A 26,189-nucleotide genomic window follows, 5' to 3' on the forward strand; every position below is an offset into this window, starting at 1 on the left:
GTTTACAGATGAATAAAAACTGTAGGGCCTTACTGCCAAGAACTCTTCTCAAAAATAATTTCTGGGCACCTGGGTGGCTCAGTTGGAGAAGTGTCTGCCTTCGGCTCAGGTCATGATCCCAGGGTCCTGGGATCGAGTCCTGCATCGGGCTCTCTGCTCAGTGAGGAGTCTGCTTCTCCCTCTGAGCTTCTCCATCTCGTGCTCTCTTTCCCTCTCTCAAATAATAAATAAAATCTCAAGAAAAGTAATTTCTGAAGGATGTACATCAGAAGGATGGATTGTAAAACTATTTAAGAACGGAAACCGCTGAAGAGAATCAGGAAGGAATGATAATGCAAAATAGTACATATGTTAGAATGCTTCTTCTTCTTCTTCTTTTTAAAGATTTTGTTTATTTGACAGAGAGAGACAGAGAGAGAGAGGGAACACAAGCAGGGGGGAGTGGGAGAGGGGGAAGCAGGCTTCCTGCTAAGCAGGGAGCCCAATGCGGGGCTCGATCCCAGGACCCTGGGATCATAACCTGAGCTGAAGGCAGAGGCTTAATGACTGAGCCAGCCAGGCGCCCCTGTATATTATAACTCTTAAGTATGTTGAAGAGATAAAGGTTTTTTTCTCTCCAATCACAGACACTGAACCCAAAACCAGTTTTACGTATACGTTATACAATTTTTTTTGAAGGAGTAGCTCAGTGAAATCTTACAGAACATAGAGAAAAAAGATCTTCTAACTTATGCCATGAGCCCAGTATAGTCTCGACACCAAAACCAGAGATGCACAACACGAGAAGGAGAATCACACACTGTTCGTTTAACACACCACGGCCGTGTTACTTTGTCCCTGGAACGCGGGGGTGGTCGACTGTTAGTGACTGCCGGAGAGAAACCTGCCTTCCTGCCTCCGCAGACTGAAGGGCGTAGACTGTTCGCCCAACTCAATAGATGCGGAAAGAATCGCTGATAAAATTCATCGTTTATCTGCGGTAAACACCATTAGCAAACCAGGAAAATCATTTCTTTCAGCCGACAAACCACCGTCACCGAAGCAGGGAAGCCAGAGAGGCGATCTGGAAGCACCACCCAGACCAGTACAACATCCGCACCCCAGCCCGTCCCAAGAGGCCGCGGGGGTGCACGCGGGCTGCAGGGGCGACGCAGGCATGGGGGCGGGTGCACCCGGGCACCTCCGTCCCTTGCCCTCATTCTAGCCCTGATGCTGGAGAGCCCAGTCGGTACACTCAACCAGGCAAAGAGATCACAGGCCAAAGGTCAGAGAAAGGTCTAGAAACAGCGGCAGGTGGTGATGGTCTCCTCAGGGAGGCACACAGTCCGTGTCGGCAGAAAGGACGGATTTTAAGAGACATGGCCAGATGCCAGGTGGCGACGCGGGCAGCCCTCAGAGGTGGACCTCGTGGTTTCAGAGCAGGCTATCCGGCCGCGTAATGTCGGGGATGGAACTTAACCCCCTCAGGCCTCGGTCACTCCATCATAAAGCGAGCGAGACAGGTTTAAACAAGCTGGTGATGATGGGGCCTGTGGCACCGCGGCCGGCATGAGCCAGAAAGGCAGCCAGCGCGGACGTCGTGTCCCGGCCCTTGGCTCCCCTGGGTCCCGGGCACAGCTGTGGCGGACCCGCCCACCTGCTCCACTTGGACACGGGCCCCCTGCTCCGCGGCTGGGTTCCCTACAGGGCTCCCCTCCCGAGCTGTGGTGTGTGTGGGGGGGTCGCCCACCTTTCCTCCTGGGGCCACGGAGCCTCCCTGGTGCGGGCATTGGCCAGGGAGCCCCGGCCAAGCTGTCAGGACAAGCAGAGTGCACGCTCCTGCCTCCAGCCATCAGGGGCCTTCACTGGTGCCGCGACACTGCTCAGAGTGCCCTCGGGGCTGGTACGGGGCAGCACGGACGGGGCCCTGTGTGGGTGGGGCTGGAGCCGGGGCGGCCGTGGAGGAGTCGCCGGGACACGTCTGCCTCCAGTCAGAAGCTCGGCAGGAGACCGCAGGCATCCGTCCTCAGAGCCTAGGTCTGCTTGTGTCCACCACACGGGCTAAGGGTTGGTGTGAGATGATGACGCCTACAAACCCTGGGTGTCCCATGCCTCGTGGGGAGTCCACTGTGCACCCAGCTCCCCGAGGGTCCTGGTGAAGAAGAACCGGGAGACACAGGCACTGCCCCTGGCCCCCGTACTCACGTCATTGAAATGCTTGGTGGTCTTCATGATATAGGGGGTCCTTTCGTTCTTCTCCAGTTTCATCCAGCCCTGTCCGAAGAACTCCCTGTGGGAAGCGAGGACACCCGCGCCATGAGCTCTGTCCCACTCAGCCCTTTGCTGTGAGGGCTCTGACCCTTGGGGTGGAACCTCCCGCAGAGCCCCAGACAGGAAGGGAAGCTGCGCTGGCGTCTAGCTTGGTTTGGACTGGCTCAAGGCCTCAGTAGCCTCATCTGTGAAATGGGAACGCAGCCACTTTCCCCCCGGGGCTGCTGGCAGGACAAGGCCAGAGCCCCGTGTGGGAAGGCTCAGCATCTACCATGGAGGCAGAGTCCAGGGGGCCCTGTCTGGGAGCTCGGGCCCAACGGGGAGCACTCCTGCCTCAGACTCACTGTGCAGAGAGGCCGGTCTGCAGCCTAGGGGTGACGGGGCAAGGAGCCTGCAGGCCAGTGTGAGTCCTGGGAGGACCCTGTGGGAAGGCCACAGACAGTCCGGGCCTCTTGGGGTAGCTCTGCATTTGGTAGGGATGGTGAGGGGCCCCAGTCGCATGCTGTGGACAGGACGGGAGCAATTCTCTGCTTCTGCTCCCAGAGGAGCCCCCCAGAGCCACTGGGCTTCGCCGGTGGACCCCGCCACTGCCCGAGATGCAGCCACCCTCTCCCCACTGACTGCCGGTGGAAGTTTCCGGAAGCAGAGACCAAATACCCTAGAGTGTGTCAGAGCCTCAGATCCCGAGGTTCCAATGTGGGGAGACTATTCCCGGACACTTGTCAGAAAATCCGAGAAATGCTTCCTTACAAGGCGGTTTACGTCAGCTTTAGATGAAAACGTGAAAACTGTAGCGACTTCACGCCTCGCGGAGGGAGGCTGGCATGAGTTCACTAAGTGGTGCAGTTACCAGCGGCACTTGGGGCGAGGAGCTACAGTCCCGGCGGGGACGCCAGGCCTCTGGGCTCCTGCGACATCCAGAGCTGGCCCCGCCCCCTGCTCTGGGGGCACATGTGTGTGCACACTCACATGCAACCAAGCACAGGTGTGCACACTCATGTATGCACATTCACACACCAACACACACGTGTGTACCCTTGCACGCCCGCACATGTACACAGCGCACAACTCACGTGTTTGTGCTCACACACCCACATAGTCACACCCATACACACGTGTGCACAATCACAAGCAGGTATGCACACACTCACCCACGCACATGCGTACACAGTGCACAACCGCACTCGTGTCTTGCACACCCACGCAGTCACACACATGGGCACACTCACACACTCTCACGCGTGCACGCACTCACACGTTCACGCACACCCACACACATGCGTGCGTGTGCACACTAACATGCGCACATGCTCCTCTTTTGGAGCTTCTGGGAAAGCTTGAGTGTGCATGCGCACGTGTGTGCAGAGCGTGGGGCCAGGGAAGAGAGCACAGTCCTGTCCCACATCCCTGTGGACACACACGCTTCTGATTCCCCGTGGTGGGTGCACGTGGCTCCGGATGTCCAGGCGTGGGTCCCAGGGAGGCCATGCAGCCAGCTGCTGGGAGGGGGGGCCCGCACCCACGGCCACTCACTCATAGGGGATCTTCTTGAAGACGAGGTGATCCAGCAGGGTGAGCTGCTCCGCGATCTCCAGGGCCGAGTGGTTTTCAAAGGGCTCTGCCTTGACGCCTTCCGCCTGAGGGGAACAAGTCCTGAGTCAGGACCTCCTGCTTCCCCGCGGCCTCTCTGGTGCGATCTCAGCCTTGTCCTGGGTGGGGGCGGGAAGGGCACGGCGGGGGCGTGTGCGGGCCCGTGCTCCGTGAGTCAGCACTCCTGCCACAAGGAGGCTACCTTGTCCCGCATGGGACTGAGACCACAGAGGCGTCCGGAGGACTGTGACTGGCCCACGTCAGTCGGCAGGACACGGGCTGCCTGGGCCTGGAGCCCGGCTGTGAATTCAGGCTCCCCATGACCTGTCCCTCCCCTCATGTTCTGTCTGGACCCATAGCTGGCTCCAGAATGTCTCATTTGGAGCCCCATTAGCAGTGTGGGCTCACCGGGGTGATGACCTCCCGGGGCACCCAGAAGGTGGCTGGCTGGCCCTCGTCGTGGGGTTCCCGTGTTTCTGGCCCCCAGGACCACCGTGGGCACAACCTTTATGGCTATCCACCGCCTGGCATCCCCGGCCAGGGGAAAGCCTTGGGAAACACTTGTCAGGGGACCAAGGTCCTGGTGGCAGGGATTTGATCAAAGGTGGACGTGGAAATGCCGGTGTCCTTGACACAGAGGCCCCCTGTAGTGTCTGGGAGGGGCGAGACAGGGCTGGAGGAGAGAGCCGAAGGAGCCTCAGGGCTGGCCCTGGGGTGGGGGGGCTGTATCCAGGAGCGAGGGGTCAGGAACACGAATCACCCCGACCTCTAGCTAAGCCACACGGGACAGAGGGCAAGCCACCCTGCCCAAGGTCTCAGGGGCTGGGCTGAACACCCCCAAGCCTGCACTGCTCACAAGGGAACAGGTCCACCTCCTATCAAGGGGGCAAGCCCTCTCCTAGACCGTCTGCCTCCCTCCGTCCCTCCCCCGCTCCCTCAGCAAACAGCCACTGAGGGTCCCTGCTAGACACTGGACGCAGAAGGACCAGAAAACAGTCCTGGCCATCAGAGAGCTCCAGCCACAGGATGGGGCAGGGACAGCACGCAGGGAAGCAGAAGAAGAGCTCCCACACAGTCCTGGGCGTAGTGTCCCCAGACCAGAGGTCTGGATGTGATGGCAGGGGGCATGATACCATCAGGGAGTGACAAGTGGTGACTTGGGGACAAGAACAGCAGGTGCCACCAAGGGGGGCCCAGGACAGCTGCCAGGCCTGAGGGCCCGTGGGGGTGAGCCACAAGAAGGCTAAGGCAGAGAAGGCAAGGAGCTTGCCCTGCTCCCTCTGGGTCACCTGGGAGACAAGGTGACCCCGGAGGAGAGGCGGAAGCAGAGCCGGCCCGCCTGCCTTGGGGCCCGTCTGAGTGTCCCTGTGAGCAGCCCTCAGGCTCTCTGGCGAGGCCGCTGGGGCCTGTGCACACAAGGTGTGCCCCCCACGCACTCTCGGGGCTCCGGGAACAAGTCCGGGCTGGAGGGCGGCTATGCTCAGCGATGCTTTGTTCTGCAAGAGCCTCAGGATGTTTGCCCGGAAACAAGGGGCTCTCATGCTCTCAAGGGCTCAGCACTGTGGTTGGTCCCTGCCGGGAACCGCTCAGGGAAGGAGCCCGGACTCTCAGGGCTCAGCCAACCTCCTGCCCCAAGGGTCCATGTGGCGTCTTTGCACCAACACCTTTCCTGCCCCGGGACCCAGCCTCCATGCCAGCGGCGCGGGGAGGGGGGCAGGGTGTCGGCCGCTGCAGGCCGGAGGTGCCCCCGGTGCTCCCCATGGGGTCCCAGGCCTCGGATAGCTAGGAGGAGAGGGGAGGGGAGCGGTGTGCCCAGAACCCGAAGTCCTCTGTCCTCACCCTGGGTACGGCAGCGCCCAGAGCTCGGGCCGCCAGTGCGGGAAGTGAGCCAGCATGGGGCTGTGGGGCGGGCAGAGGCCGTCGGCCTCCAGCTTCCTTGCCACCACAGTGGCAGGGGCCCTGGTCTCTGGGGTGGCTTGTGGCGGCATGCCGGGGCCACCTGGCTGACCTGGAGGAGGACGCGGGCCCGCTGGGCCCCGGGAGCACATCGCCGCCCTCTCCACTGCGCGCCCCGCCGCCGTGAGCTCAAACGGCTCGCAGCAAGCTAGCGCTCCCCGGGGGCGCCCGCATAGGTGGACAGCGGCTCCGACTCCAGGGGATGAGGCACCATGAGTGCGGGACGAGCTCTTGCTCTTGAGTTGGAACCGAGCCAGGTGAGGACTCAGGCTTGGACCCTGAGGCCCTGGGTGGGGCCCGTCACTGCCCCTGACCCTGCTGCTTCATCCCCCGCGGGACTGCAGGTGTAGACGGGCTGCCCTTGAAGAGAGCCTGGCCGGGGGTCAGCGCTCAGGAGCCCCCCCCCGCACGCTGGAACCCCCTAGCCTCCTCCAGGGACCTCGGAGCAGAGACCAGCCGGCGGGGCCGGGGAGGGGGGCTGTGAGCAGAGGATGAGGGGGGAGGGGCGGAGGTGAGTTCCCTCCCTCCAAAAAGTGGTGCTGATTCCTGCTCCCTGGTGTCTGGGAACGTCACCTGATCTTTGCACGTGTGCAAAGGGAGGGTGACGCAGGGGTGAGGATAGCCCAGAACAAGGAGGCAGAGAGCAGAGGTTCAGGGGCACACGCCGAGGGCCACCCAGGGCTCCAGGAAGCTGGAAGAGGCAGGAAGCCCCCCCCCAAACCCCGGGAGCGTCTTCTGCTGACACCTGACTTCAACCCCCGGCCTGCAGAATGGGCAGAGGACACGTTTCTGCTTCTCTGTGTCAGCGGCACTGTCTTCTGGCCGCACCCGGGGACCCGTGCTGGAGGGGCTGTGAGGTGCGTGGGGCGCGGCTCACCAGCTGCGTGATCTCCTCCAGCGTGATCTGGTTGTCACCCGGGTCCTCCTGGGTCAGAGTCCTAAAGCACGAGACAGCACGGGGAGCCCCGTGAGCAGGTTCCCCTGCCTCCCCTCGGTGTCACCCCTCCCCACGCAGGTCCCTGCGGGCTGCTCTGCACTTTCCCGAGCTGGAGCCCACTGCCCGTTGGTCACAGACATCTCCCTGATGGCCTGACCTGCAGGATTCAGCTCCCTGCCCCTCCAGCCTGGGTGAGGCCTCTCCTGGGGCCCCCTCAGCCCCAGTGTCCTGGTGTCAGGAAGGCTGTGTGCACGCTTGGCCCCTGTCACCCCAGGGCCAGGAGCCCAAGAGCGGGCTGATGTCTGATCTGTCAGCCCCCGTGGCTTGGGCCTGTGGCCAGTGCCCGTGGGACGACAGGAGGAACAAGGGGAATTGGCGCCAGGCCTGGGGGCGGTGTGGGCAGGAGAGCCTCCCAGACAGAGGAACAGAGCCAGTGGGAGGCCCAGAGGTGGCCCGTGTGCGGGGGCAGGAGGTGGCGGGTGAGTGCAGAGTGGGCAGTGGGCCATGGTGGGGCGTGAGGATGGACCCGGAGTCAGACCACAGTGCGTGGCCCACACTGTGACAGCACGGTGACCTCTGGGGGATGAGGCGGCCGTGGGCGCTTGGACAAACAGGAGTCTGCCCCGCAGAAGGCATTATCAGAGAACCTGACAGCCAGGTGACGGTGTACAGAGCGTCTGGCCCGGGGTGCCACTGCCGGCCGTGGCGAGGGTGCCATTCCACGCGGGCCCCCCCGACGCCAGCCTGCTCTCTTCGTGGCAGCGGAGGCAGCGTCCGGGACAAGCTCCTGAGCTGACGAGCCTCCGTCCGTGGGCTCAGGGGCTCTGCGCCCTCCTGAGGGAGAGACACTTGGCCCCGGGGCAGGCAAAGTGGACGGTGTAGCTGTTTAAGTCCCGCACTCGCCCCCGACGCCTGTAGACAGAGCCAGCCGGTATCGGCCGCTCGGCTCTGGGCAGGGGCGCCCACGCTCCTCTCTGGGCATCACATGCAGCCGGGGGTGCCACGTGGCCTCTGTGACTGAGGAGCTGGACTCTCAATCCATTAAGATTTAACGGCCCTGGGTGGCTGGCGGCTGCACCAAGGGTGCCGGGACCAGACAGGAGCTGGGGGCTGTGCGGTGGGGGCAGGCACAGCTCCTGCCTCAGGGAGGTCCAGGTCCGAGCGGAGGAAGGACATACAGATGCCTGCCAGGGACCCGTCCGCAGAAACGGGGCGCACAGCCCTCCGGTGGCTCAAATCCCCCCCAACACCCGAACACCTGCTTGAGGCCAGCCCACCTGGAGGGAAGCCCCTGGCTCCCTGCCCCTGGCCAGTAGTGTGGGGACAGGGCTGGGCCCCACGCAGTAGCCGTGCCCAGGGGGCTGGGGCTGCCCAGACCTGATGATGTTGGCTGCGGCCTTCCTCTCCTGGGTCAGCAGCTCGGGGTCGTGCATGACCTCCTCCAGGAAGCTGACCACCTTGCATCTGAGCTCGTCGTTGGTCTCGAAGTCCTGTGGGGGGAGACGTGGCGGCGGCTCTGGCCATTGCTCAGGCTGCCCGGAGCTGGCGCCCCGGTCCCGCCACACGCGGGGGGCCGCCTGCCTTGTCTTCCTTTGCCCTGGCTGCGTGGGCAGGCACCAGGGGAGCCTAGAGACCCTCAGGTGTAAAACTCTGGGCAAGACCAGGGGTCAGCTCCTGGCTGGCTGTGCCCCAAGGCCAGGACCCTGGGGTGCAGATGTACTGGTTCCCTCTGCAGAGAGGTGGACGGACCCAGGCCTCAGGGCCCTGGAATGTCCTTGGTGCCCTCCCAGGGGAGGCACCGGAGCAGCCCCTAGGCCCCCTCCCGCTGCCCCGAGGCCATCCTGCTCGCGGTCCTGGCAGGGGCTCCCGGGGGCCAGCACGGGGGGTGCCCACCCACCTGAGAGTGTTTGGAGACCCAGTGGCGGAGCACGTTCAGGACGCGGTTGGTGGCCGCTCGCCGGATCACGAACTCCTTGTCCCCGTTCCTCTGGTCAGGGGGAAACCCTGCGGCACAGGGGACACAGGGTACAGGAGAACAAGAAATGGGGCTCGGTGCTCGTCGGGATCCAAGCCCTGGGCCGGGGTCAGCCAGGCCACTGCGGTGCCAGCACCTGCGGCCTTCGGGTTGGGGGTTCAGTGCTGGCCAAGGCCGGGGGCAGCAAGCCCTGAACACCCGGAGGGGGGGCGGTGTCTGGGGCTGCGGCCGGGCTGTGCCCGCAGAGGGAGCAGACCCCTCCCATGTACCTGCGCTGGCCAGGGACATCCTGCGGTACTTTTCCTTGTTCGGGGCTCCCTCGTTGGCTCCTGCCGTGGCGATGGCAAAGGCAGAAGCCGCCGACAGGGCGCTGCGCGTACTGTCCAGTTCCCGACACGAGGTCACGACGACCCCGTTGTTGTAGGAGAAGAGGGGGAACTCTGTGGAGGGGACGGAACCGACCCTCAGCCTTCCCTCGGCTGCCAGAGAACCGGGGGTCCGCATACCGGAGCAGCCCCAAGACAGCCAACCCGTCCTCACAGGTCCCAGGGCTTAGCAGGCGGGGGGGGGGGGCCCATTCCCCTGCTCACATCCCGCGGGAGACAAGCGACCCCCCCCAGGGCGGTCTTGGGGTAGGGAAAGCCCCCACCTCCCCCTGCCTTCTCCACGGAGCCGTGCCAGTCTGTGGAAGCCCCAGCTCATGCCCTGTCCACGGCTCTGCTTTACCCCCTGGGGCCCGGCTGGCCCATGCTGCTTGGGGACAGCATCATGAGCTTCCTTACGCTCTTGGGCTATTTGGGATGAACACATAACCTTTCCAGTGGCTGACAGGCTCACGGGCACGATGGGGCGGAGTGAGGCCTGGCTCGCTGTGTGGTCTCGCATGTGTCAGATACCCTGAGTCCCTCGTCTGTGCGCAGTAGGGACAGAAACACCCACTCTGAGCAGTGGATGTCCCATTAGAGGAGAGGGTGTGGCCGCAAGTCCACAGCCTCACACCGTGAAACGCTCGGGCCAAATAACGCTTAGTATTTAGCGGTAGCAGTCACAGCCCCTGATTCTGGAAACCCAGCCCGTCCTCTTCGGGTCTCTGGACAGCAAGCCACAGTCAGGACGAGCTCATGGTATTGGTGCTGCAGGGAGCGAGTGGCTTCCTTCAAACACTCCAGACTCCGTTCTGATGTCTGCAGTGTGGTCAGTCTGAGAAGCCATGGCTGTGGGCCCAGGGCCGGGTGGCCGTGGGACCTTCGGGGTCTCCCTGGGCAACCTGGACGGCGGGGGGTCCGTGGGCCGGGGCGGGAGGGGCCGTCCTGAGATGTGAGGCGAGCAAGGGCTCACGTGGGGACCTCGGTCGGTAACTGGGACCCCCTGGCCCCTGAACCTGAACCCCGTGGATGAGCCCATCCACCCCGCTGGCCCTTCCGGTGTCGGCCACGCCGTCTGGTGTGGAGTCTGGGTGACCGTGCTGGGCGGAGTGGCCCGAGCCCCGCCGTCGCCCTGTGGGCTGTGACGCTCGGCAGCGGTCCTGCACGCGGGGTCCCTTGTCCCTCATCTGCACTAGCGAGACCGCCCCCTCCCCCTGGCCGCCCCCCCACCCCCACGTCCTCCCGGAATCTGTCTGTAACGTCCCGGGGCTGAGCTGTACCTGAGGAATTTTTGCTTTTGACCGACTTTGGCGTCGTGGGCGATTTGGTCGGTGACGCCTCGGGGTCCCCATCGTCACTCTGGTTTTGGTCGTTGTCGGACTCTTCCCTCACCGAGACTTCCGAGGCTGGAGAGAGAAGGAATGATGTCACGTGTGGCCAGTCCCTCGTCTGGAAGTCCAGGCCTCTAACGGGCGGAAGCGGAACAGAGCGGTTCGGGATCTGCACCCCGGAGGAGGCGGGATGGCTCTGGGGGAGGGGGCTGTGGGGTCCCTCCTGCGCCCGCAGGGGTGGGGAGTCTCCAAGATGGCGCTTTTCTCCCCGGGCTGGTCGGCCTCTCACGGGCTCTGATGGGGACTCGGGATGCGAGTGCGGACTCGGGGGTCTGGAGGGGCTGCACAGCGCTGACACGCCCCCGGGGGAAGCCCATGAGGCCGGTCACAGACCACACTCTGAGCAGCAAGGGGCCATGCCCTGTGCCCCCACATGTGTGCATGAGTGTGGCGGTGTGCCCGCATGTGTCTGAGTGTGTACCTGTGTGCACACGCGTGTGTGTATTGTGTGTCTGCTCAGTGCGTGTGCCTGTGAGCGCGTGTCTGGGGATGAGCGCGTGTGCACGTGTCCGTATGTGCACCTGTGCGTGTGTGCATGGGTGTGAAGCGTCTCAGGTGACCATCGGCCCTGTGGCCCAGGGAGTCCTGCTCCGCGCCCGCGCTCCCGCACTTCTTGTCATGATCACGTGTTCTGGTTTCGGCAACAACTTACAGTCTCCCCAAGCTTAGCACACTCGTGGTTTACATGTTTTGGAGAAAAGTGATGAACTGTGTTAAAAGTGAGATCTTGGTCAAAGACTCTTAACCTATCTGGTCCTCAGCTTCCCCAGCTGGAAAGTGAGTGAAATTACACACGACCGTTTGGAGACCCAGGCAGGTCTTCTCTTTAGAAACGAGCGTCTGCACGCACATGCACACGCACGATCTGTGCACAATCAGTCGGGTTCAGGGGCTCCTCTATTGCTGGCTGAGAAGCCCCTTGTGAGATCACTTCGCAGGGGCAGGGCCATGGGGGTAGGGCGAGGGCTGGGAGGCGGGGCCGGGGACGAGGGGGCAGGGCGGGGGCCTGGGGGCCGCTCCCCCGGCATCCACTCACTCTGCTTGCTGAGAGCTACGGGCTCTTCCGGCTTCTCAGCGGCTGTGTCGCCCTCGTCCGGGATCTTGTTGGCAAGGCTGCTGGACACGTAGAGCTTGCTGGTGTCCAGCGTGGCCTTGCTGAAGGGCGACACGGCCGAGTACAGGCTGGTGTAGCCGTTGGAGCTGCAGCTGAGGGCGGCCAGGTCCAGGGCCTTGCCGCCCGTGATGATGGGGATGTTCAGGGACAGCTTCCGCCGGCGGCTCGGCGACGACGTCTTGGTGATGGACAGGGGCGGTGGCGACGAGAACTTGCGTGTGGCGCGCGGGGACTTGGGGGGGTCGCCGTACAGCAGCTTGTTGCTCTGGCCACTGGCGAACAGGAGCTCCAGTGACCTGCGGGGCGGACGGGGGACGGCGACCAAGGGTCAGCGTGGGTCTGGTGGCCTTCTCAGGCCTGGGGTCCCCCTGTCTCCGGGGGTGGCTCCAGGGGGAGCAGGACACAGGGGCCCCTGCCACGTCGGGCGTCTGCACCCACCCGGCACCGCTCGCCTGAGCACGTCCTTGTAGAGCCGCCGGGGAGATGCTGAAATTGCAGGACAGACCCGAGGGCGGAGGGATCTCGAGGGAACTGAAGGTGCGGACAGCCCGGTTATTTCGGGGGCAATACGCCAGCGCCCCTTCAGAAGTGCAGACTGACCCGACACATTCCTGAGTGAAGCCCGCTGAGCACCCACACCCAGGATCAAGGGAGGCGTGGGCACCGGACGCCGGCCCGCCAGCCTCGCGACCTTGCTCAGCTGGGACCTGCGTTCTGCCCGCTCAGGGCGGCTTTGCCCCAATTCCGTGCTGAATTCTGGATCGCACGAGCCCCTCCCTCTACATGCAAGTGGCCTTAACCTAAAACTCCCCAAGATTGTTTCTGGGGGGATGCAGCTCTGGGAAACGTCCCTGGTGTTCTTGCTACTTGTTGCAAGGGAAAGCCTTCTCCTTCCCATGCTGGCTGCTTCTGTCCTTTGGCTCCAAGCCCCAAAAAGCGAAGACAGTTTAAGTGACGCTCTTGGGACCCTGGCAGCTGGGCCGGTCCTCTGACCAGGTACATTTGAGGGGCATGGGGCAGGGGACAGTGTGATGACACGGCCCGTGGCCAGAGGTCTGCACCTGCCAGTGTCCCCTCTTGGGTCTGGGCAGGGACGCCGGCTCTCCATCCACAGGGGCCTGATGGATGTCCCCGTGCTCTGACCTCACCCTTACCCAGGTCCTGACCGTGTTTACGGATGGGGAGGCCGAGGCTCAGAGATGGGAGTGGGGGCAGGCCTGGGGCAGGGAGTGGAAAGTGGGTGTCCAGGCCGTCCTGGTCAGGCCCCTCCCTGTGCACGCCGGGGCCCACCACTGAGGGCCAGGCTGGAAGCAGATACGTCACACATGTCGTTATACATGCAATCACTCACATGTGTGCAACGTGTCTGTGCTGTGTTCTGCGTGGGACAGACCCCTGCGCCCCCAGGAAGGGTTTCCTTAGTTTGCGCGTGGGAACCCAGCCTGCACGGGGGGAGGGGGGGTCTGTCCAGCTTTCTCGGGTTGGGAAGGTTCCAGAAGTTCAGAGCAGAGAAATGAGATCGGCCCCGCCTGGATACAGTCAGAGCAGGTGGACGGGGAGCCAGTGTGGGCAGGTGGGGGCTGGGGCATCGGGGCATGGGTGGCTGACTGCTTGGCTGCAGAGATGAGGGTAAGGAAGAAGGGTGGTTAGAGCCTCCAGGCCTCCCGACCCCTCCTCACGTCCTGGGCTCTCATTTGAGACCAGCTTGGCTTCCCAGTGACCTGGGAAGCTGGTGGGGCGCAGCAGCTCTGTCCCCAGTTTCACCCCGGGGGTGGAGGGCATTCAATGGGGCTCTGAGGCTCGGGATGGGCTGGCCTGGCCACCGCGCAGGCCTGGGCAGAAAAGGAAGTCACCTGCTGGTCCCTCCCACTCCCAGAGCAGCGACCTCCCTCGGGGGATGGATCGGGTCTCTGAACTCGGACGACCACAGAGCAACCCTCTCGACGCGGCCTCGCCGTCCCCAGGCTAACGCCCTTCCCCATGCGTCTCTGTGGGCTGCAGGCCACGTGTGGTCGCTCCCTGCCCGGCCTTGCTCCGTGCTGCTCTCGCCCGCGTGACTCGTTGCTGGGGCGGGGCTGGAGGCCCCTGCTGGGCTCAGAGGCTGGGTGCCCGGCAGCTGGACGGACCCTGCGGCTCCCAGGCCGGCTCTCTGGGCTGCCCCAGGCCTCTGCCAGGCTAGCCCGGCCCCCGTGACGTGGGCTGCGCCTGTCCGAGTTCTCACCTGGCAGGGACCCAGGGCTCGCGGTGACCCGCCGGGCCCCTCGAGGCGTGGCCAGAGCTGGGGGCGGGCGGATGAACAGCGGACGGAGCAGGGCAGCAGGAGGACAGGAGGAAAAGGAGAGTGAGGGCCACCGCCGCTGCCCGCTCCACCACCGCATGGACGGGCCCCCACGCGGCCCGGACGCCTGGGGGCCTGGGGACGAGTCTCCCGGCCTCTCCGGGTCCCGGCTGGCCCGATGGCAGGGCCGCGCTGTGGCGCTGGGGCTGGACGGGGGGTCTTGACGCGAGGTCAAGGCGGACGGCCTCCCAGAGGCCGCACCGGCCCACGTGCACCCGAGGGGGTTCCCCCTCTCTCCACAGCAGGGTGGGGTCCCAGCAGGGAAGGGCTGAGGGTCTCGGCCTCTCGTTGTGACCTTCCACCCATCCCCCATCCCCTTCTTTCTGAAATGAGAAGGCGGGGAAGCCCTGTGCTGTGGGGAGAGCCTCGTGCACCCTTGAGACGCCCCCCCCCCCCAAGAGCTCCCGGGCAGAGGGGAAGACAGTGGGGCCTGGGCCGCTCAGCCCTCCCTGCCCCTGCACAGAGGGTGGGCTGGTTCCGGGGAGCCCGCACCCCCCCCCCCCTCCAACTCAGGTCGCAGCCTCAGCCTGAGCCCCGCGCTCGGCTCCCCCCCCCAGCCCGGACGGCCCGGGGCCTGGCGGCGGGAGGGGCCTGCCCACCTGGCGGGGATAGCGCTGATGGGCTTTCGGTAGATGGTGATGAGCTTGTCCAGCACCACGACGGCCGTGGTGAAGACGCGGTAGGAGTGCAGGAAGGTGTTGAGGAAGTCGATGCTCAGGAAGCGCAGGTCGGTCAGCCTCTCCAGCAGCCGCCCCACGCTGGCGTAGCGGATCTGCAGCACTTTGCAGGAGTTCATGGTCTTGCTGAAGCGGATGTCCACGTCGTCGCAGTAGAGGGAGGCGTCCGACCTGCGGGGGAGGCAGGGCCCCGGGGAGACGGCGGTCCGCGCCCGCGAGCCCACGCTCCGGCCGCCGCTGCCTCCCCGATGCACGGCCGCCGCGGGCGGGCGGACAGACGGACGCACGGACACCTGCTAGAGGCCGGCCGGCCTGCTCGGGCACCTGGGGAAGGTGGGAGGGTGGCCCTAGGCAGGAACGGGATGCCGGGACGCCGGGTCTGGCTCCCAGCAACAGCCCCGTATCCGCCTAGAAATTCTGGACAAAACCTATCAGACTCACAGACGGCGTGTTGCTGGGCTAAGAGGAGGGCGACCCGTCCTCAAGCGTTCACAGCACCGCTATTCCTAACGCCGCACGGGAGAGGCAACCCCGGGGTCCGCGTGCGGCTCACGGAGCAGCCTGGCGGGGTGCGTCCATGTGTGGAGAACGGCTCAGCCGGGAGCGGGTGCTGTGTGCAGGGAAGGGCCCCACTTCGTGGGTTTGCAGGACACGCCGAGAGAGGGAATCCAGGAGCCAAGTCCGCACATCCTAGGACTTCATTTCTACGATGCGTCCCCAACAGCCCTGTCCACCGACACGGAGAGCAGGCGGCCGGCCGCCGGAGGGTTGGGGGAGGGCAGAGGGGGGTTTGGGGGGTGACGGAGACATTCTGCAATCAGGCGGCGGTGAGGTTCGCACAACACAGTGATGCGCTAAAATCCCAAACCGCACACTTAAAAACACCGAGTTTTATGCTACATGAGTTCCATCTCAGGAAAAACTAAGTGGGAACAGAAAGGTCTAAGGAGATTCCTGGAGGAATCTGGAAACCAGAGGATGCTTCATGCGTTCTTGGGACAGCGGCCGCTTAGGCATACGGAGTCCTAGGGTTTCCACTGGGAAGGGCCAGGCCTGGGTCTTGTTGGGGTGAGAACCTTACAGACGGCTGAGGCCCTGGGCGGGGGCCCTGAAAACTCGACCCACTGGGGGAGGGAAGGGGGAGTGTCCTGGGTTAGCCCGGGCTCCAGGGAAGGACGGACGGGGCACAGACGCTCCTGAGAACATGCCCTTTGCCTCTCCACGGCTTGGGCACACGACCACGTACCACGTCGTTATCAGGGACCCCCAACCGGTATGAAGAGTGGTCCCAGGCTGTGGGCCCGCCAGAGCACCGCCCCGCCGGGCTCTGCAAGACCTTCACGGATAAATCCCTCCGAAAAATGAGCTCACGAATCAAAACAAAGCACCATACAAGGAACCAGGCCTGCATGAGCGAGCGCGACACAGGGACGTCGCCGCGTCAGGTCCCCAGGGCTCTCCCGTTTCCTGACAACCGTCCGTACTGCCTTCTTTCCCTGTGATTCCTCCACCCGCAGCCGCCCACCGCTGTCCTCACTTCCGCTCCGGACAAAGCCGACGGCCACGGCCGTTGGTGAGGGGCCCCCAGGCTGGGCAGGGGGCAGGAGGGGACTGTCCAGCAGCTCTGTCCCTTTACCCTGCCGGCCTCCGCAGAGGTCATGCCCACCTTGACGCCCCCCAGCTGCCTATTAAAGTATGGAGGTCAGTCTTCAGCCAGCAGAATATCGCCGGACCTCAGGTACGGGACTACAGTAAGACGCTCAGGGCTGGGCAGGGGTCCTGGACCTTCCTGAGTCCTGCATCCTGGGCCAGAGTGATTTCCCGATGGCGTGGGATCCCAGCAGAGCAGCCTGGCTCTTCTGGGACCTTCCGTGTTGGAGCTGGTGGCGGGACGCTTCCGTCCTCTGGGACAGGTGCTGGGGCGGCTGCCCCTGCCTCACAGGTCTGATGACCCCATGGCGGGGCTCGCACGGCCACACGCCTCTCAGCAGGGAGCCTGAGGTCAGGGGCCTCTCCCGGCGTGGCGATGGCCGGCAGTTCCGACCGCTGTTCCGATCGCAGCGCCCCCCCCCCCCCCACCGCCAGTGGGGAGACCCCGGGAGGGGCGTTCTGTCGGTCTCACAGGGCGGTCCCATCCTGTCTTCGTAGCTGTGGGCTCTCGCTTCTGGACGTCGTGAATCTCGGAATCGTGGTCTCTGTGTTGGTGCAGTGGCCGCGAGCAGCCCGGCGTCGGACACGGTGCCCACTCCCAGCGGGCGCCCGGCGAGGGCTCTGCACCCCTGGGGCCTCAGGTCTCCTTCCTCGAGCCGCCTTTGCCCTTCTTCTGTGCACACGGGCCACCGTGCTTCCCTACACAGGCAGCGGCTGCCTGACGTCTCCGCTGTGTGCCGCTGGGACGCGATTCGGACACAGAAGGAGCAAATAAAGGACAAGCCTGGAAACCTTATCAAAATGAGCTTCCGGGGAAAAGGCCCCGAAAACATAGGAATTCAGCTCCTACAGGCTGTCACGGCAAGAACGGGTGTCATACCTGTGGTCTGCTGAAGGACACGAGGCTTGGAGTCAGAATATATGGTTTGGAAGGACACCTGTCCCCCGTGTCCTGTGTGTCGTCGGATACCAGACTTACCTCCCTTCCCTGGTCTGTGATGTGGAAACAGGAAGGAAGGTCTACCTCCCAAGGCTTTAGCCAACACCGCACCAAGTGAGTGGCCTCCGGACCAGGCATGGGTGGTAAATGGGGTCATGCGTTCTCCTGGGGGGTCTCCCGTCCAGGAGCGCCGGCGCTGTCTCCCCAGGGCTCTCTCTGGACACATCCCTGGGATTCAAAACATTCCTGGGCAAGGAAACCATCAGCGAGCAGAGACGCCTTCTCAGGAGGAGGAAAGGGCCACGGAGCCTGGGCAGACACTGCCGTCCAGACGGCCCTTCCTGAAGAAACAGGCGGGACGACCCCTTCCAGGGAAACTGCTGTAAGACACAGACGCTTTACAAGACCTTGGCTTCTGGGTCCGCCGCGACTCAGGAAAGCACGGGACCATCTGAGATCACGGAGGTTTCCTGGACGCCGGAGACGAGATCGTGGTGTCAAAGGAGCCAGAGAGGCCTGGGCGCTCGGACGCCAGCGGAGGGACGCCCCACACACGCCTGAGAAAGTGTCCCGGCTCCAACAGGCAGCGGCAACGGGGTGAGGCCGGCGAGGGAAAGCGTAAGCCCCACGGGGGACGCAGAGAGGGACCGGCTCCGTGCCGGGAGTCTCCAGAGGAAGAGACGAGAGAGAAAACCAGGCAGGAGACGTGTCTGCAGGAGGGGGCCCTCCCGGTCGGCGGCGTCCAGCCCGCGGCCCAGGGGCTGCCACGTGGCGGTCCGATCTGTCCCCGGAGGGGGACACCTTCTGCACCTGGGCCCCAGCGTGTCCAGCCCGGGCCCGGCATGCTCACGGGGACCGTGCCGGACGGCGTGGCTCACGTCGGACCCCTCTGGTGCTGTTTGTTCCCAGCACCTTCTCTCCGGGCCCTTCTGCGTCTGGACAGAGAAGGCTGGAAACCTCTCCCGTTACCTGTCGCCTCTGTTCTGAACCGGCCGCCACTGTTGGTCGCAGGGCCTCTGTCCTCTGTGGGAACCCATGCTGGACTGCGGCTCTCGTCAGGAAGACGGGGGCTCGTGCTGCAGGGGCGTCTGTTGCGAGATGCCTCTGAGCGTGGCTGAGCTGCCGCGATTCCAGGGGGGCGCTCCCCCACCGACCCCGGGACCACCGTCCCCAAGGCCACATGCTGGGGCCACTGTAGTGCCCTGGGGCCCAAGGCGGGCGCAGCGAGGGTCCTCAGCTCTCTGCGTGGCTGGACGCTCCTCTTGCCTGTGTCCACCCATGTCCACATGCCAGAGCGCCGGACGCGCTGTGCCTGGAGGCAGCGTGGGGCTTTGCACCCCACATCGGGCCACTCCCGAGTCCGTCTGATGTGGGGGCTGTGCCGGGGACGCAGAGGCTTGTGGGCACAGATGCAGGCACGGTCCCCGCCCACTGGCCGTCCAGCCAAGCCCTCGGTGCCCATGTGCTCCGTCATGGTGGCACCGGGCAGAGACCCTAACCCTTCGCCGTCGCGTTCCCCTCGTCTGACTCCCGGCCCCGCCGCCCCATCGTTCACGATGCGGATCCTGTAAGAAATCCCAAGCGCGCTGTGAAAAGTGAGAGGAAGCTCTGAGCAGGACAGACGAGGGGGCAGCGTGTGGGACACGCAGACACACGAACTCAGCGGGCGTACGAGTGCCGAACCCACTGATGGGAGGACCCGGCGGGCACCACTCAGGACGCAACGTGCTCGAGGCATGGGGACACTCCGTGCTCAGGCCTGTGACACCCATCCCGGGACCACACACCTGCCAGGACAGCTCAGTGGGGACAGCAGGGGTGCGGCTGGCCCAGGGGCTTTCCTCCCCGTCAGGTCTCTCGCCGGTCCCTGCAGGCCACGCACGGGTGGGGAAGGCTGCCGGGGCCAGGGATGCCGAGTGACCAAGCGTGACGCCCGCTCCAGCCCCGGCTCCTCACACGTGTTCAGAACAGACACGCTGGGCTGTGGCTCAGCTCCTTCCCAGGGTCCCTGAGCCTTCCTGTTCCGGGACCTTCGTCTGGGCGGGCCGGTCTGGCGGTGGACATGGAGACCGGTCACCTCCCCCTGCGACAGTCCGCTCTGCCCGTCCTGCTGCCCCACGGGGCTAATTATCATTCCCAACACTTGGGCTTTCCTGCCTCTGCAGCTCCGTTCACGCTGTTCCCTCCTCCCAGAGCGCCCTTCCCCGCCATTATCCTCACGGTCGGCTCTGGCGTCCTCTCTGCGGCGTCTGTCCCACCGTGCCAGCGGCCGTCACCTCTCACCTCCGGACCCACTCAGACCCACAGCGTTTCTCTCACTAAAGGGTCAGGGAGGGCGGAGACCTCGGCGCTCCTGGGACCAGGACGCTGCGCTCCGCCGCTGCTGCCTGAGCCCGCGGCTGGCGGGTCCTCGCGCGGACCCTGTGCTGTGACACTCCCTTCCCTCTGCCGTTGTCATAGCTTAAAACGCGGTTTTTCCTTTGCAGGGGATGCCTGGCTCCCTTTCGCCGCGTGAATGACGCGTCCTGAGAGACTACGTGATCCCACACGTGGTTGTCATTTTCCTGCTCGAACAAATCGGTCCTGGGCCTCGCTGCATCCAAGAGACAAGGGCGCCCGCGGTGGCACTGGGGCCGCTGAGAGAATTCAGCCGGGTTCCCGCTCCCGCCGCCCGGGCTCAGCCCGGCATGGTCGCCTCGGGGACGCAGGTCTGGACGTGCCGGGTGACGCCGGACATTGCCCCGTGCGCCTTCCCGAGGGGGTCGTGGGAGACATCGCCCCGGACGGCACAGAACGCTGGCTCTTTGTGCGGGAAACAAAAACCACACACGCGACCTCCTGCATGTCCTCCTGGTGGGGAGGCGTCACCCTCTTCCGCTCACAGCGCGGGGTCCGAGCTCGGAAACACCAAGGGACCTGTCCGCCATCACGTGCGGAGCGCGCGGGGGCAGGAAGGAGGGTGAGGCGGGGAGAGCGCACCGCGGGCCAGCAGCGGGCCTGGGGGGTCCCGGGGAGCTCCGACCACGGGCTCAGCGCGCCATGCCTCGCCCCTGCAGCCGCTCGGACAGATGCGGCCGTCCTTGAGCCTGTGTTTCTGAAATGCGCTCATTTTGTGATGAGGAAAAAAATAGTCATTAAAATAAATGCATCACGTTTCACTCCTATCCCCACTTAAACAGCCGACAGCCGACCCCCCAGATCCACATTTGGAAACGACAAAAATGAAGCCGGAGCCCTCGTCTGAATGCGCGTTAGTAAAACAAACAGACCAAGGCCTGAAGGTGCAGCCGTTATGTCTGCGAGACCCGCGACTGGAGGCTCCTGTGCCCTGCTGTAGCCGTCCCGACGCAAGCCTGCTGCGCTGTGGCCGTGGCCGTCCCCAGGTCACACGCGCACCGGGCTGTGGCCATCCCCAGGTCACACGCACACCAGGCTATGGCCGTGGCCGTCTCCAGGTTGCGAGCCCACAGGGCTGTGGCTGTGGCTGTGGCCACGGTCTCCCCTGGGTCGGGAGCCCGCCGGCTGTCGGCCACCACTTACTTGATCATCTGCGGCACGGTGACCTTGGAGTTCTCCTCGAACGCATTCATCATCAGCCCGTTGCACCGGATATTGTCCACACACTGGAAGTGGGGGTGGGGCGGGGTCAGAGCCGAGGCCACGGCCTCAGGCCCCACAGCAGCTGCGCCCAGGGAGCGGCTCATGGGCCCAGTGGGATGCGGGGTTCTCGCACCGGAGCATCGTCCGGCAAGGGCTGGTCAGCCACAGCTCCCTTCACTCCCATCGGAGCCCAACTCCGACCCCGGCGACCTTTTGGGACTCGCCTCCCTGGGTCTTCCCATCCCTGACCTCGAAGCAGGGATGAAGCCGACCTTGCTGAGTTGTCGGCAAACAGGGGCGCCCGACCTGGCCGCTCGGTGGCTGACCTCTGGGGTCTGGCGTGAAGGTCCGGGTCAGGCCACCACGGCCGGCATCAGCCTCCACACCCCGTGCCCGCGGTCCCGCACCCTGGGTCCTCTGCCCCCTCACGGCCACGATCTGGGGCTGCGGGCGGTTTCCACGTCAGAAACCCTGTCTGGGAGAGGCCGGGCTGCTGGGACTAGGGGAGCGGGAACCCACGTTTCCCTCAGCCTCGGAGAAACTCAAAATCCACATTCCGCTTTGAGTAAGAAGTACTCCCAAACGGAAAGTCCATCTCTACGGGGTCCCTTTCCCTCTCACTGCCCTGCCCCCATCGCTGCCGCGGGCACATCTCAGCATCTCCTGGTTGCCAGGGCGCGTGTGTCGGGGCAGCTGGCCGGGCGGGGGAGGCCCACCTGGGCTGCCGGGACCAGCGTTCCGACAGGGCTAGGCCCCCCGTTCTCTGGGAGGGGGTCTGCCAGAGGGAGGTTCCTGCTTCTTGCGCTTCCCAGCCCAGCGTCTCCAGCCCACAGCTCAGAGGTTCCCTTCAGCCCTGGTTCTACTGCAGCAGCGGAAGGCAGGGTGTCTGGCTGTGGACAGGGCTCCCTGGAGACATCGGGGCCCCAGGGGAGGACCGGGGGCCCCCACTGGCCTCGGCACTCTTTCCTAGCTTCCGGGTTTGGGGTTTTCTCCAGGGCACACTGGGAGCTCTGAGAACAGGTGTTTGCACACAGAAGGGGCAGATACCCGCTGCATGCTCCCCTGAGCTGCCTTGCTCTCCTGGAGTTTCCAGACGGGCAGGCAGGCCAGAGGCGGGGGGAGTGGGCCGTCTGGGCAGCCTGGAAATGGGGCATAAGAACCAGTGGTGGGGGGCCCACCACTAGATAGAGCAGAGCCTCTGCCCCAGGCCTCCTGCCTCAAATGACGGGAATCCCCAGCTTGGCCATCCCCCTCCTCCCGCTGTCCGCTGCTCCCCAGGAGGCTCACCCAGTCTGCAGGGGCAGCTGCACGGACGGCCCGGGGGGCTCCTCCGCTACGGGGACGGGGCTGCGCTAACCCAGGGAGAAGCCGGTCCTGTCCGGGGCCACGGACAGCCTCTACGGACTCCCGTCTGTCCCAGTCCCGCATGAGCCCACAGCCCTCCGGAGCTGCTCACTGGTCCCCGTGCTTCCTGGTCTCTGACGGGCGTGCAGTCAAGGAGAGAGGCCAAGCCTTCTCTCGGCGTAGCTGACACTAGGCCTTGGAGGGCCCTGCCTGTGTCCCGAAGCTCTGTGATGTCCAGCATCCCACAGGGGTGGTGCTCAGACTTTTCTGTGTGTGCCAATGTCCTGGGGCATACGTGCTAAAAGGTGGATTCCCCGGCTTTGTCCCTGAAACTTGGTTCCTGAAACTTCCCCATTGGGCTGTGGGGAAGAAACCCAGGGGAGCCCAAGAATCTGGAGTTTTAAAAATCACAGTAAGGCATGATCCCAGTACAAGGGGTTCCCAGACTGCCCAGACTTTGCCCAGTTTTCCAGACTCTGTCAATGGGAGGGGACAGCTGGCCTCAGGCTTGGCCAGGGCTGGACTTGTGTCCTTTACATTAGAACCTTGCCCCCAGAGCTCTGAAAGCTCAGACTCGAAGGGACCACATGCTTCCAGGGACAGGTGACCTGGTTTACCTGGCTGATGTCGCTGGTCCACGCCGCCTTCTCTTGCCTGGACGAGGCCACGAGGATGACGGTGAAAGGCGGGGAATCCTTGGGCTCCACCCCAATCTTAAAATCCAAGTGATCTATGTCTTGGTTGGCTCCTTTGGCTTCCAGTTGCAAAACACAGAGTCAGCAGAATGAGCAGGGCCGTTCCTGAGCTCGGAAACATCTTCACCATGCCCCCTCCCCGTCTTACCCACAGTGAAGGCACTGGGCCCCTTGCTACCGGGAGAACGTCCCCTGCCTCCTCCAGACACAAGCAAAGACTGAGAAGTAGCTCAAAACCCACGAGGCCGTCCCAGCGGCAGAGCCGGGGAGCCTGGGTGGAGGGTCGGCCTCTGCCGTCATCCCGCCAATGGGCCGCTGAGGTTCTGAGCAAGGACGTCCAGGAGACCCGGAGACCGCGGGGAAGCCAGGACTAGAACCGGCCTCCCCACCGGGCCCTCCCGCTGCCCTCGGGTGATCCCAGGGCCTGAAGGGGAATTTCCGATCGTCAACGTTTACAGGCTGGACTGGACATTCAGCGCGGGGCAGAGCCCCCCAGAGCGACGTCCTGGGTAATTTTGATGCTGTTCCCAACCCGAGAACTTCACGGACTCTCGGAGGCTGAGCGAGAGCAGTTCACGGTGCCTTCCAGGGCACTCTCGTTAGCTCAGGTACTGCGCGGGGCCGAAGGGGGTAGGGCCCTTCTCTGCCGTCGCTGGCTACGTGACCCCAAGGGTGCCCTTCCCACCCCTGCTGCGAACGTCCTCCTGTACAGAGGGGACGGGACGTCTCTGGGGCCCCAGGCTTCCAGTTCTGACCCTCTAGAGTCTTAGGGTTCCGTGCTGGGCTGGGTGGTGGCTCAGGGATGGGACGGGGCTGGTTGCTCTGGGACGTGGGGTGCTTGCGAGTGGGCGTGTGGACTGGGGGTCCCGTGGGGCCAGGTCTCTATCTCCCTTGGCCCTGGAGGGAAGAGGGCTGTGGGGTCCGACCGTTCCGCTTGAGTCGGGGCTTTCCCGTGGCCCCGCCGTGGCTGGGATTAGAGCAGGTCAGGCACCAGGAGCGCTCTGGGTGACCGCACGATGTGTTTGTCCTTCCCTTGGGGGCCGTGCGACCCGGCTCCCCGAGCGGGGGCGGGAAAGGCCGACCGGGCACATGTGACTGAGTGTGGATGGACAGGGCCCACACCCTCTGCAAAACCCCCGATCTGAGAGGGCTCATACACAGCCCTGCTCTGAGGATCCCCGGTCTGGGGAAGGGCGAAGACGCAGAGTCCCGCTGGGGTCCCCCCACAGAGGGCGGGGGGACAGAGCAGAACGGTCAGAGGACCAACGTCCGCCCAAACAATCGACAGTAGTGGCCCCACCCCCAACCTAAAACAATGAGCCCATCCCCCGGTGACGCCTGGGCAGGGAAACCCCACAGAAGCCCTGCACACCAGCGCGCCCGTCCCCCGGCTTTCGCCACGAGTCGCCCTCCCTGCCCAGGCGTCCACCCTGTGTGTCCCCACGCCCCCACTGGAGGACAGAGCGGCGCCTTCCTGACCCCTTCCACGGGACCCAGGGGAGCCACTGTGGGCGGGACCCATGGACATGTGAATGGGGGTGCCCACGGAGGAGCTGGGACCCCAAACTGAATGGGGCACCCATGTCCAGGGGCCCGAGCAGCGTGGAGGGAAACAGGACAGTGGACGGCGGTTCCCACCTGCCGGCCACCCCTCAGCACCCTCCCGTCCCCCCAGCCAGATGGGGCGGGTGAGCGGGTGTCCTACCGTCTTCCTCCGTGTTCTCCGGGTCCTCTAGCAGGGTGCAGTCGATCAGGGAGATGACCCCGTTCTGAAAGACAGCAGGGGCTGGCCTGAGTCAGTGGGACGCGCGGGGGGCAGAGCCCCGTGGACCGTGGCGGGACACAGCCTTACAGGTGTGCACGTGCGTGTGCACACGTGTGTGCCCGTGTCGTGTTCCCCGTGGCTGTGGTGGTTTGCGTGTTGAGGGACGTTGTCCTCGTGTAAGAATCCTGTGGAGTGGGTCAGGTGGCACCGTCTCATCGGGGTCCCCCAAGTGAGAGTCAGGGAGGGCTGCCGTGGGGGCCCCTGATCCTGCACAGTGCGGACCCCCGAGTCTGGGCCACACCGTCTCACTGCCGGAAGGGACACGGGGCCGTTGTCCGTACGCGTCACGGTCCCGTTCTGATTTTACAGGGGCGATGAGATCTGGGGGAGAGGTCTTGCCCACAAGGTGCCCCAGTCACCTGGCGGCTAGTGCTGGGGTCAGGGAGAAACTCAAGGCCTGAGCTCGCCCGGTCGCTTGCTGGCTGCCTGTTCTGAGGGACGCCTGGGAAAGTGGCCCTCTTCCTCGAGTGTGGAAGCCTCTCCTGGGCGTGAGACGCCCGGTGCTGTGACAACAGTGGCCATGAACGTGGGCTGTGGTGGGAGATGTCCGTACCCACCCCGGAAAGGTGTTGGCTTTCCTCTCTCGAGTGTGGGCCAGGCTGGCGGCCAGCTTCTCAGGTGCACCTCCTGCCTGCTCTCCGGGTGTCCCTTGGACCAGGTGGGGAGGCCACCCCGGGAACGCTGGTGCAGGCCCCAGGCCTGGACGTGACCCCATGAGACCCCCGTCCCTGCCAGCAGCCGAGGTGAGACCACGAACGCCGTGAGCCCTCTGTCAGGGCAGCTTGTCACCGGGCATGGACACCTCAACAAGGACCGGTGGCCGCAGAGAGCCGGCTGTGCCGTTTGCAGCAGGCCGTCCCCGGGATGCAGAGCCCCAAACCCTGCATTCTGGCTCTGCACCTCAACCCCTCGGGCCAGCCCCAAGGCGTGACAAGCTGCCACGCCCCACGGTGCTCGACAGTCTCTTCCTGCCGTAGACCTTGCCGCGGTCTTCACTCTCGCGGACGTGTCTCCAGGCGTCGGAAAGCCGTCTCTCCGCCTGTGTTTCAGACCATCGGCCCCGGAGCCAGACGGCCGGCGTGGGTTCAAATCCCTGCTTTGCCACGGGGGGCTTCGAGACGCCCCGATTCCCCTGCCCGTCAGATGGGGGGCGTCCCAGGATCCGCTTCAACGGGTGGTTCCAGGAGGGGGAGGCCCACAGAACAGGCCGGAGAGCACCCTGCCCGCCGTGGTTCTCTTGCAAGCGCTTGTGGCCGTCGCTGCTGTAAGTCTGTCACCACAGCAAGAACGACCATGCTCTGTGCCTGCCGAGCTCCTGCCGCATCCCGGGCTGCGCGCCTGCTCTGCACCTGCTCCCCTGACCCTCGCAGCGCCCCGGAAGCAGGTGTGTCCAGTCCTGTTGTGCCGCTGGGTACTCCGAGGCGTGGGGGCGGCCGAGCAGCAGCCCCGTGTCTGTCGTGCCGAGGGATGTGAGAGGCTCACACGGCCTCCCGTCCCCACCCAAACAGGAGAAAACCCACGAACAGGAAACCACGCGCTTTC

At 64.6% G+C, this 26,189-nt stretch overlaps 1 protein-coding gene and 1 long non-coding RNA gene across 6 annotated transcripts in view; one reads left to right on the plus strand and one right to left on the minus strand.

Annotated features, from left to right (window-relative positions):
• Positions 1-26,189, minus strand: part of RASGRF1 (Ras protein specific guanine nucleotide releasing factor 1) — an 87,909-nt gene that overhangs the window by 12,598 nt on the left and 49,122 nt on the right. For 2 of the 5 annotated variants that reach the window (XM_059371396.1, XM_059371400.1), the window contains 14 exons: positions 24,528-24,591; positions 22,745-22,881; positions 20,724-20,806; positions 14,516-14,764; positions 13,800-13,856; positions 12,017-12,109; positions 11,501-11,874; positions 10,354-10,479; positions 8,978-9,148; positions 8,631-8,737; positions 8,111-8,223; positions 6,674-6,734; positions 3,784-3,887; positions 2,185-2,269 (listed from right to left, as the gene is read on the minus strand). In XM_059371396.1, coding sequence (XP_059227379.1) covers positions 2,185-2,269; positions 3,784-3,887; positions 6,674-6,734; positions 8,111-8,223; positions 8,631-8,737; positions 8,978-9,148; positions 10,354-10,479; positions 11,501-11,874; positions 12,017-12,109; positions 13,800-13,856; positions 14,516-14,764; positions 20,724-20,806; positions 22,745-22,881; positions 24,528-24,591 — 1,824 coding nt within the window. The remainder of the gene's footprint in view (positions 1-2,184; positions 2,270-3,783; positions 3,888-6,673; positions 6,735-8,110; positions 8,224-8,630; positions 8,738-8,977; positions 9,149-10,353; positions 10,480-11,500; positions 11,875-12,016; positions 12,110-13,799; positions 13,857-14,515; positions 14,765-20,723; positions 20,807-22,744; positions 22,882-24,527; positions 24,592-26,189) is intronic. The other 3 variants (XM_059371397.1, XM_059371398.1, XM_059371399.1) reach the window with 3 other exon arrangements.
• Positions 5,492-20,341, plus strand: LOC131998961 (uncharacterized). The gene is made up of 2 exons (XR_009398952.1): positions 5,492-6,053; positions 19,670-20,341. It is a non-coding gene; the product is annotated as an uncharacterized LOC131998961 (long non-coding RNA).

The sequence above is a fragment of the Mustela nigripes genome, chromosome 13 (genome assembly GCF_022355385.1).
Source record: "Mustela nigripes isolate SB6536 chromosome 13, MUSNIG.SB6536, whole genome shotgun sequence".
NCBI classification, from domain to species: Eukaryota; Metazoa; Chordata; class Mammalia; order Carnivora; family Mustelidae; genus Mustela; species Mustela nigripes.